We start from the raw sequence: 11,661 nt of genomic DNA, 5'->3' as shown, positions 1-11,661 counted from the left end.
TTATTGTATAGTTGTTGACAATCTTTACATAGTTAATTATGGTTAACAAAAAAAGGTTCAGGGGGTATAGGGAAGTGGGTAATACTATTATGTCCATGTTGTTTCCATCATGTATCTGAGGTAAAGGGGGATATTGAGGGAGAAGCCCCACCCAGTTTCCCGCCCACCCCAAGTCCCGGATGTGGGGCATGCTCTGAGATATTTGCTTAAGTGGTGTTAATAGTTCTCCAGTTATGAATCGCTGCCAGTTTCGCTCGATGAGGTCGTCCACTGGTTGATATGGTCCACCATAAAGTCTCCGTTTGCCCCATATTTCGCTGGTAACTTTTCTATTTTGGATACCAGGTAGTATTGGTATAAGGATATATTTTTTTAAGGATTTAATTTTATTGGAAAGGCAGATTTATAGAGATGCAAAAAGAAAGAGCTTCCATTTCCTGGTTCACTCCCCAAGTAGCTGCAGCAGCCAGAACTGAGCTGACCTGAAGCCAGGAGCCATGCGTTCCTTCCAGGTTTCCACTGTGGATGCAGGGTCCCAAGGCTTTGGGTCATTCTCTATTGCTTTGGCAGGCCACAAGCTGGGGGCTGGATGAGAAGTGGAGCAGCTGGGACATGAACCAGCACCCATATGGGTTTCCAGCACATACAAGATGAGGATTAAGCCACTGAGCTGTCATGCCAGTAGAGGCCCGTTTCCAAACACTGTTAACAAATAAGTTTGGGGAAGCTAGTGCTGTGGGTCAAGCTTCCACTTGTGATGGGTTTTTCTTTTTCCTTAAGGCTATGTATTTACCTGAAAGGCTGACGGAAAGAGGGATGAACAAAGAACAAAGGAAATCTCTTATCTGGAGTCTTCCTCTCTCTGTAATGCTGTTTTTTAAAATACACTTTTTGGAAAGATCTGTGTGCTTTTATTTGAAAGGCTAAGGAGAGACCGAGGAAGAAAGCTATTCCATCTGTTGGCTCACTCCCCAAATGGCTGCGAGCCAATCAAAAGCTAAGTGGTGGCAGCCTCCTCCAGGTCTCCCATGTGGGTGCAGGGTCTCAAGGCTTTGGGCCATCCTCTGTTGCTTTCCCAGGCCATAAGCAGGGAGCTGGATGGGAAGTGGAGCAGCGAGGACATGAACTGCCACCTATATGGGATGCTGGCACTTGCAGGTAGAGGATTAGCCAATTGAGTCATCGCATCACCCCTAAGATAAATTTTAAAAACAAAATAAAACTTTAGAACTGAATTTCCAACACATGAACTCTATAGGACACACGTAGGTGTCCAGCCGGTTTGCTTCTGTGAACATCATGGAGCTAATATTGCCATTGCCATTGACCCCTGGAAAGCAAGGCCTGCCCAGCTCCCCTTTCAGTCCTGCTGCCCAAGGTGGGAAGAATGCACTGATGGCCTCTGATGGCTAAATGTCACCATTCACAATAGCCAAATGCCTTTCTGGCATCATCTTCTGGGACTCCAGAGAGCATGTCCAACTGTCCTGGCCTGTGGAGGACAACCCACTGACAGCTTCTCTATTATGTCAGAGAGAAATTCTCCTTTGCAACAGGTGTGTCCTTGAGGCAACTTTAGGAGTCATCTTCTGGTCTCATAGCAAATCTATTCCAATGCTCTCACTTCTCCGACTCTTCAGGATCCTTCCTCAAGATCAACTGATGTAGGGCTGGCATGGTCACACACTGGACTAAGCTACCACTTGCCTGTGACATCCCATATGGAAACTTGTTCAAGTCCTAGTTGCTCCATTTCCAAAGCTAAACTGAGAAAGCAGTGGAGAACAGTTCAAATTCCTGGAGTCCTGCCATCTACATTAGAGACCAAGGTGGAGATTCAAGCTTCTTGTTTTGACCTGGCCCAGCCCTGGCCATTGTGCTCATTTGGAGAATGAACCAGCAGTTGGAAGAGCTGTCTCTCTCTCTCTCTCTTCTCTCTCTCTGCTTCTCCTTCTTTAAGTCTGGCTTCCAAATAAATAATAAAATAAAATAAAATGATGATGATGCAGTATAACCAGGCTTTTACAGTGTAGGTGAGCTGGAACTCTGGAACCTCTGTAAGGCAACCATAACTCTTTTTTTTTAAAGATTTATTTATTTATTTTTTATTACAAAGTCAGATATACAGAGAGGAGGAGAGACAGGGAGGAAGATCTTCCATCCGATGATTCACTCCCCAAGTGAGCGCAACGGCCAGTGCTGTGCCGATCCAGAGCCAGGAGCAAGGAACTTCTTTCCAGGTCTCCCACGCGGGTGCAGGGTCCCAAAGCTTTGGGCCGTCCTTAACTGCTTTCCCAGGCCACAAGCAGGGAGCTGGATGGGAAGTGGAGCTGCCGGGATTAGAACCGGCGCTCATATGGGATCCCAGGGCGTTCAAGGCGAGGACTTAAGCCACTAGACCATGCTGCCGGACCCTGCAACCATAACTCTTTAAAATTTTGTTTTTTATTTACTTGGATTTGTGTTTTATTTGCTTGAAAGGTAGAGTTACAGAAAAAAGAGGAGAGACAGAGAGAAAGTTGCTGCACTTGGAGGCGGAAAATCAGCCAGTTGAACCAACGTGCCAGCTCCACCCAAACTAAGGACTGCTGCTGCTTTTTCCACTGGGCCACTCCGCAAGTGACCATAACAGCCAGAGCGGGACTGTTCTGAAGTCAGGACCAGGATTCTCTTCCTGGTCTCTTAGGCAGGTGCAGGGACTCAAGGACTTGGGCCATTTTCTGATGCTTTCCCAGGTACATTAATTGAGAACTGGAGCAGAAGCTGAGCAACCAGGATTCAAACCAGTGCCCATATGGGACGCTGGTGCTGGAGCAAGCAGCAGCTTTGCTTACGACATCACAGTGCCAGCCCCATAATTCTGTTTCTCTTTGCATACAATTCTAGTCTCTTCTTGGGGCCTTTACCTCTGTGGCAGACAAGGGCCTAGACTGGAAGTTAATACATTTGCTGCCTGCATCAAAGACTTTTCCAAGACTATGATAGTGGTATCTTCACTTCGGTAACTATAGAACATGGGCAGTCCAAGGTTCTGGGAGCCACCCAGTGACACATAAGGACAAGTTCAGGGGTCCTAGGCAGGATCTTAATCCTGAGTCATGAGGAATATGCCCTGCCCAGGCCACACCTTCCCTTATCTTATCTACCACGCCCTCTCTCTGGGTATAGCAACTCTAGGTTCCCCTGCTGGATCAGCTGTTAGACACCTGCTGCAGCAATGTGGGTGACTGAGCTATGCCCTAGGGTAGCAAACCATTTCTCTCTCTGTGCTGAGACCTCATCCTGGTTTCTGATCCGAAGACAAGGAAACAGGGTATATCTTGAGGATGCGGTATGACAAACACACTCACGGGGAAAGCCTCAGATGGCTTGCAGCATAGATGATCTGCTAAACGGGAGGGAGGCAGCTCCTGCCCTCAGCAGTGCTCATGGGACTCGGGGGCTCAAGGATCTTTCAACTTTGACCTTAACCCCAGGCCTTGAGGTCTCGTTGCTTCCTTTTGAAAAGCCCAATTTTATTATAAGAAAACTGCTAGAATATGGTCCAAGTGACTGGATCCCTGCCACCCACCAGATAATATTCCCAGGTCCCTCCGCTTAGGCTTGGTCCCTCACTGGCTGTGCTGGTCATATGGGGCATCTGGGGACTGGAGCAGTAGGTGGAAGATCTGTCTGTCACTGGTTCTAAAATTCTCACTTTCGAAAGAAAGGAAGGAAAGAAGGAAGGAAGGAAGGAAGGAAGGAAGGAAGGAAGGAAGGAAGGAGGAAAGAAAGATTGATTTTCTATTTTCTGGTTCACTCCTCAAGTGGCCACAGCAGCTAAAATAAAGTTGACTTGAAGCCAGGAGCCAAGAGCTTTTTCTAGGCCTTCCATGTGGGTTCAGGATCCTAAGGTCTTGGGCCATCCTTGACTGCTTTCCCAGGCCACAAGCAGGGAGCTGGACAGCAAGCACGACTGCCCAAATTAGAACTGGTGCCCATGTGGGATCCCTGTGTGTGCAAGGTGAGGACATTATCCGCTAGGCTACTGCACTGAGCCCTTTTAAAAAATTTTTAAGATTTATTTATGTATTTGAAAGTCTGAGTTACACAGAGAGGGTGGGGCAGGGGAGAGCAAGCTTCCATCTCTTGATTCATTTCCTGGATGGCCAAAACGGCCAGGACTGCACCAGGAGCTTAGGGTCTTCCATATGAGGGTCAGGGACCCAAACACTTGGTTCTTCTTTTGCTGCTTTTCCAACGTCATGCATTATCAACAACCTGGATCCGCAGTGGAGCAGCTGGCACTCAAATCGACATTCTAGGCCTTAACGCCACTCAGCCCCAAATCCAGACATCTTGAGTGTTAGGGCAAACAACTACCCCAGAAATGTCATTTTTATATGACTACTGGTATGCTTTGTATTGTTTTAGGACACAGTTTTACATGGAGTCGTAGTTTGTCCTATCCCAGGAACCAAGTAGGATCCCCCACCCTCTCTCACAGGCTCCAGGGAAATGACGGCATCAGGATGCGAAGGTAACTTGGGCTGTCTGTGCTTAGGGTAAAGGGCCGCATACTTCCTGTGTACTTGTCTGGGAGAAGGGTAGGGGCGGGGGAAGAGATCTGGATGGGATCTGTATCAGGTCGGAGAGGACGGAGGTAGCAGTGGGAGGGGCATCACCAAGGTTCAAAGCCTTCGGGCCAAGCATTCCTGCATTTTTCAGGAGGGGTGGGGGTGTGATGTTGGATTTTTAAAATGACATCTGTACCTTCTGAGAAGCAAACATAGAGGCCCGAAACCTAGGCGCCACCTTCGCTCCAAAAGGCAGCACAGGTAGAGGGAGGAGGCAGGTGTTGCCCAAGGATGGGAAACACGGTGGCCCGGGGACTCTCGGGGGTGGAGGTGGGGGACTGTCACCCCCTGCATTCCAAGGCAAGTGCAAGGTCCTAGCCTCCGGCCTGCCCTCTGCTCCGCGCCCTGTCCCTTCCATTCCCCCAGCTTGCCTTTGGCTTTCCACCTCTCGGACTGCCCCCAGCCCGGCGTTCTCCTAGCGCCGCTCCCGCGCCTCCTCCCGCCCCGACCGCACCCTCCCCTGGTCAGGCCACCTGGGCAGCATCCCGCGGCGCCAGGCCGTTCGCACTTGGACACAGGCCCCGCGAGCGTGCAGGGCAAGGCGCGCGTGCACGGCACGGGGCTTTATTGCCTCACCGCGGCTGCAGCGCGCGCGGCTCGCCCCGGAGCGCCGCGCCGGCAGCAGGTTGGCGTTTACGCGTCCCTTGGCAAACAGGCGCTGCGGCCGCCGGGTTGCCGGTGGGCTCGAGTTGCTGCTCCAACATGTGCAGGCGCAGCGTAGTCTCCGTCAGCATGTCCAGGAGCACTTCCTGCTGCAGTTTCAAGTAGTTGTTCTCCTCCTCTAGTGCCTGACTCCGGACCCGCTGCACCTGCGCCTTCCAGCCCACCAGAGCCGGCGAGGGCAGCGGTGCCCGCGATCCCCGCAGCGAGCCCTCGGCTGTCCAGCGGCCGCCGCGGAACACATAGGCCTCGCCGTTGAGGCACATGCGCGGCGCTCCGTAGCTGAGGCCTAGCTCAGCCTGGCGCGTGCGGTGATCCAGCAGGTAGAAAGTGGACATGGAGGAGATGCGGCGCAGTGGCGGGCGCCGAGGGGAGAATCGCCGGGAGAAGTTGTCGGCCCAGAACTGCCGCAGTTGCTCCCACAGGCGGCTGGCGTGGCTCGTGGCCAGGCACTGGAAGGCCGCCAGGGCGAGAGCCTGGTGGACCACTAGTGTCTAGTTTACAAGTGCCCACAAGGGAGCCGCAGGATCCTAAATGGTGAAGGCGGGCCACGGCCACTGTCAAGGGAGCAGCAATCAGGGTGAGCATCCTGCTCCGGGCTGGCCACCCCACCACACAGCTGCCCTTGACTCTTCCCCAAAGATGACCCCACAAGGAATCCCTGGGCATGGGCATGCCTAGCAGGGCCCTGTCTCTCTGAGCTGGCCTGGGGTAGAAGGAGAGGGACTGGCAGCCTGGGCTTCAAAAAGGAGCCATTTTGCTAGGTCGATGGGGGCCAGCTGATGGGGCACTTCCTGAGGTTCTTGTTGCCAGGAACAACAGAAAGGGAGGCTTGGAGCTGGGCCAGGACTCAGATGAAGATGCTGTGTAGATTGGGGTATTCTCATTAGACTTGGTTCTGTGGGTGCGTGGGTGGGTGGGTGGATTGAGGCCTGGGGTCAGAGTTAGAGCTAGCCTCTGTACCTAAGCGTGTCTGCTGCTAAGATCCAGTTGTAGAGCTAGCACAGGCACTGTAAACATGCCCTGAACCAGGAGTGCCCTGTGCCTCCCCCCACCACCCTGCCAGCTGGGAAGACAGAAGTGAGCCCAGGGCACAGTACTGAGTGCCAGGCCTAGACTAGCATTCAGGGCTGCAGGTAAAAGGGCCTGTGCACAGGAAACAAGAGTTTGTTCTAAGCAGACTGTACCCTGGAGAAATCTGCAGCCCAGATAACAGGCAGATCCTGTTCGGCTTTGCTTTTTCCCTAGTATGTTGTCACCTTTTGCTCCCTCCTCCTCCTGCCCCATGGAGTGGGAAAAGAGAGCCGGGGCCCCTTCTGCTGTGCTCTCAGTTAACTCAGCACCTGCTTCCATCCTCATCCACCTCTCTGGCTCAGGGAGGTACTCCTTCAAGCCCCACATCCAGACCCACCCTTCAGGTTGCCCCTGCCAAGAACCTCTCACCTGGAAGACGTGGTGGAGGTGCCAAGCTGCCGTCCCAGACCCGGACCCCATCTCTGAGCTGCTCAATCCCTTATGTATCTGCTATGACTCATAATGCCTGCCTGCCAGGCCAGCTCAGGACAGGCAAGAGCTGTAAAACAGGCCCTGGGTTGGCCCCTGCCCGCACACAGTGCATTTCCTGAGTGTGGCCGGTTGTAAGTCCTCTTGGGGGAGAGTGAGGGACATGTTTCCCTGCTGAGCTGTCAGTCTTTTTTTTTTTTTTAAGATTTTTTTTTTTTTTTAATTGGAAAGTCAGATACACAGAGAGGAGGAGAAACAGAGAGGAAAATCTTCTGTTCGATGATTCACTCCCCAAGTGACCGCAATGGCCGGCGCTATGCCAATCCGAAGCCAGGAGCCAAGAACCTCCTCCAGGTCTTCCACGTGGGTGCAGGGTCCCAAGGCTTTGGGCTGTTCTCGACTGCTTTCCCAGGTCACAAGCAGGGAGCTAGATGGGTAGTGGAGCTGCTGGGGTTAGAACTCGCACCCATATGGGATTCTGGCACGTTCAAGGTAAGGACGTTAACCACTAGGCCACCCCACCAGGCCTAAGCTGTCAGTCTTGACAAGGAGGGGGGTCCTGAGCTGGCAGGCATGTCTCCTCAGGGATGCGCTAGAAGCAGAACCTGTGCTGACAGCTCTTGTCTGAGTGTACCATGAAGTGGTCTCAGGAAGGCATGAGGGCAGCAGGGCAAACTAGGGACTCCTAGGGAGGGCCCCTGCCGGTTGGGAAGCCCTCTTTGGTTTTCTCCCTCGCTTCCACACCCCTTCAAGTTCAGTTCCCTCTTGGCAAGGACAACTGTGAACTCTCAGCTGTCACTGAACAGCATCCATGGGATGGGGTCCTGCCAGCAGTAGGATTCTGGGATGCAGGGCTCACAGCACAGGCAGGGAAGGAAAGGAATAGAGAGTGGAAAATGACAGGAAATAGCTAAGTGGGTAAGAGCTTCTAGCAGTGATAATGTGCAGTAAGATACAGAAAGTGATTTTGGGACAGGAGGAGGGTTGGGACAGATCCAAGCATGGTACTCAGAAGGCACTTGACATTCACACCAAGACCTGAATCATGAGGAGTCCCTAGCCCCATGATGTTCTGGGGCCTAGAGGCAGGAAGGCGCTGTGAAAGATAAACACCAAGTTTGGGTCAGTGGTAGGAAACAAAAGCAACCCCACCTGCCAAGCTCACCTGTTGTCTACCATCTCCTAAACATGGCATTCCAGATCACCGGGGCCACTTTCAGGGCATCTATGTGAATCCACACTCTGTTCAGGGCACCCACATGGATGAAGGAACCCAAGCATCTAGGGGATCATCTACAGCTTTTCCAGGAAACTGTATCAGGAGTGGAGCAGCTGAAACCAGAACTGGCATCCATACGGAATGCCTGTATTGTAAGCAGTGGCTTAACCCCTCTTTTTGTTGAGGTGTAGTTGAAAAATCAACCATGTAAGGGCCATAACCTAGTAAGCTAAGCTCTGCCAGTGGTGCTGGCATCCTGGCTTCAAATCAACTCCCCTCTGGCTATCAGGGTCATCTGGGGAATAAACCAGACTACAGAAAATCTCTCTCTTTCTGTCCTTCTCTTTGGAACTGTACCTTTCAAATAAAAAGAAGATAATATTTTTTTAAAAATCAAGCATATATTTGGGGCCGGCGTGGTGGCCTAGTGGCTAAAGTCCTCGCCTTGAATGCACCAAGGTCCCAAAAGGGTGTCGGTTCTAATCCCAGTGGCCCTGCTTCTCGTCTAGATCCCTGCTTGTGGCCTGGGAAAACAGTCAAGGACGGCTCAAACCCTTGGGACCCTGCACCCACGTGGGAGACCCGGAAGAGTTCCTGGCTTTGGGTCGGCGCAGCATCGGCCGTTGTGGTCACTTGGAGAATGAATCATCAGACGGAAGATCTTCCTCTCTGTCTCTTCTCCTCTCCATATCTTACTTTGCAATAAAAATAAATAAATCAAACATATATTTAAAATGTACAATTTTGTATGTTTCTCCAAATCAAGATATGAAAGGATCCAATATCTCCTGTCTTCTCTGGTCCCATCACTGTGTATTAGCTTGCATTTTTAATAGGATTTATTTTATTTATTTGAAAGAGTGACAGGGAAGAAGAGCCAGAGATCTCGCATCTAGTGATTCTTTCCCTAAATGCTGCAATGACTGCAGCTGGCCAGGCCAACCCAGAACCAGGAGCTTTTTCTGGGTTTCCCAGGTGGATTCAGGCACTCAAGCTCTTTTCTTTGTTTGTTTGCTTATTTGTTTTTATTGGAAAGGCAGATATAAAGAGAAGAGGAGAGACAGGAAGATCTTCTATCTGCTGGTTAACTCCCTAAGTGGGGCCCGGCGGCATGGCCACCTTGAACGCACCAGGATCCCATATGGGCGCCGGTTCTAATCCCGGCAGCTCCACTTCCCATCCAGCTCCCTGCTTGTGGCCTGGAAAGTCAGTCGAGAACAGCCCGATGCTTTGGGACACTGCACCTGCGTGGGAGACCCGGAAGAGGTTCCAGGTTCCTGGCTTCAGATTGGCGCGCACCGGCCCGTTGCGCCTCACTTGGGGAGTGAATCATCGGATGGAAGATCTTCCTCTCTGTTTCTTCTCCTCTCGTATATCTGACTTTGTAATCAAATAAATAAATCTTTAAAAAAAAACAACTCCCTAAGTGGCCACAACAGCTAGAGTTGAGCCGATCTGAAGTCAGGAACTAGGAGCCAGGAGCTTCTTTCAGGTCTCCCACATGGATACAGGGTCCCAAGTCTTGGGCCGCCATCTACTGCTTTCCCAGGCCACAAACAGGGAGCTGGATGAGAACTAGAGAGATGCCTCTTGAATCAGCGTCCATAGGGCATGCCTGCACTGCAGATAGCAGCTTAATTGCAGCATCATGACACAGGCCCTTAGTTTGTATTTTTTTTTTAAGTTTTATTTTATTTTTATTGCAAAGTCAGATATACAGAGAGGAGGAGAGGCAGAGATGAAGATCCTCCGTCCAATGGTTCACTCCTCAAGTGACCACAATGCCCGGTGCTGTGTCAATCCAAAGCCAGGAGCCAGGAATTTCCTCCAGGTCTCCCACGCGGGTGCAGGATCCCAAAGCTTTGGGCCATCTTCCACTGCTTTCCCAGGCCACAAGCAGGGAGCTGGATGGGAGGTGGAGAAGCCAGAATTAGAACCAGCGTCCATATGGATTCTGGCGTAGTAGTCTTCATGTAGGCTTGGTAGTGTGGCTGGCAGGTGTGTGTGTGCCTTTTTCATGGTAGGAGAGTCGTACCACATCCCCATCAACCATGAATTGAAGTTTCTGTTCCTCCATGGCCCAAACAGCATGTGGTATGGTAATATTTTTAATTTTAGTTATTGTAGTCCTGTGGCTTTAATTTGCATTTTTTACGGCTAGTGATATTGGGCATTCATAGTACACACTTTGAATAATTAATTGTTCCAGCCTTCGGCTAATTTGAAAGGTTGAATTGTTTGTCCTATGTTAAGAAAATTTATGTGGGGCCAGCACAACAGCTCAGTTTGGCTAATCCTCCACCTGCAAAGTGCCAGCATTTCGTATGGGCACCAGTTTGTGTTCTGGTTGCTTCACTTCTCATCCAGATCCCTGCTTATGGCCTGGGAGAGCGCTATAGGATGCCTTAAATCCTTGCACCTCTGTACCCATGTGGGAGATCAAGATGAAAGTTCTTGGTGCATTGCTTCGAATCAGCTCAGTTCTGGACATTATGGCCATTTAAGGAGCGAACCACAGGATAGAAGATCTTTCTATCTCTGCTTCTGTCAGGGTCTTCCGTCCCGCAGAAGAATTCACCCAACACTCCAGGCTGTTTCCTGAGGCACTTTATTTTTCCAACCAGTCCGTTTCCCAGCCAGTCGACTCGACTTCTCCCTTTTCCTCCCGTTTGTCTCTGCTTCATTCCCCAGTCTCCTCGTCGCCCCTAGTCTTCTTCTGTCCGTCCGTCCTTCCGTCCCAGTCATACCCTGTCCTCCATCTCAGTCCATCTGTCTCCGTCTTCCTGTCCTGTCTTCCTTCTTCCTGAAACCCCCACGGCTAAATACAATCCTAGTCCAATCAAATTAAAGGTCACCGATGCACGCGGCAGGCACGCCAATCATAACTCTGATCACCCGTAGCACACGCGCCAAGCATGCAGCTACGGGCCAATCAGAAGGCACTTCCTGAAACCTGTGTACCGCCAAGCTCTGGGGGGAGGAGAAGTCTCAGGGCCATCTAAGGGCACACGTGCAGTGCTCCCGACATGCTTCTCTATGTAAATCTGCTTTTTTAATAGATTTTTTTTTTCTGAAGAGTTTTAGAGGCAGAGCAGCAGAGAGAGAAACAGAACCTTCCATTCACTGGTCCACTCTCCGAATGTCTGCAATGTTAGGGGCTGATCCAGGCCAAAGCTGATGGAGGCTGAAGCCCAGCAAGCCCCATCTGGTCTCCCTGGGAGTGATAAGGCCCCATCTTCACTGCTTTCCCAGTAGGTTAGTAGAGAGCTGGATCAGAACAGAACAACGGGGTCTTGAACTCACACTGTGATGTGGGATGCAGACATTATAATGCAATGGCAGGTTAAATTGACCCTGAATTATCTGTCTTACAGAAATTTAGCACTTTAACAAAAGTTAGATAAAACTCGTTGGCAGGGAGGGAAGAAGGGAGTGGAAGGGATAGGAATGGGCTGGTGCTCTCACATATCCCACATTCACAGCAGTTCAAGTTCCAGCTACTCTGTTTATAATCCAATTTCCTGCCAAAGTGCCTAGGAAGGCGACAGGAGTTGGTGCAAGTGGAGACCCAGACTTTGACTGGCCCGGCGGCAGCCGTGGCAGCTGTGGGAGCAGTAGCTCAGAAGTAGACAGAAGACATTTCCCTCTCTCACTTACGTTCAT

The 11,661-nt window shown here is 51.0% G+C and overlaps 1 protein-coding gene across 1 annotated transcript; it reads right to left on the bottom strand.

Moving 5' to 3' along the window:
• Positions 1-5,172: 5,172 nt before the first annotated feature.
• On the bottom strand, positions 5,173-11,661 carry CBY3 (chibby family member 3). The gene is made up of 2 exons (XM_012931071.2): positions 11,656-11,661; positions 5,173-5,770 (listed from the first exon to the last, which is right to left on the bottom strand). The coding sequence occupies exons 1-2, from the start codon at positions 11,659-11,661 to the stop codon at positions 5,189-5,191; spliced, it is 588 nt and encodes a 195-aa protein (XP_012786525.2). The 3' UTR covers positions 5,173-5,188.

This window comes from Ochotona princeps, chromosome 9 (genome assembly GCF_030435755.1).
Source record: "Ochotona princeps isolate mOchPri1 chromosome 9, mOchPri1.hap1, whole genome shotgun sequence".
In the NCBI taxonomy this organism is placed as follows: domain Eukaryota; kingdom Metazoa; phylum Chordata; class Mammalia; order Lagomorpha; family Ochotonidae; genus Ochotona; species Ochotona princeps.
The sequence above is the reverse complement of the archived record's forward strand: the minus strand, read 5'-3'. Positions and strand labels throughout refer to the sequence as shown.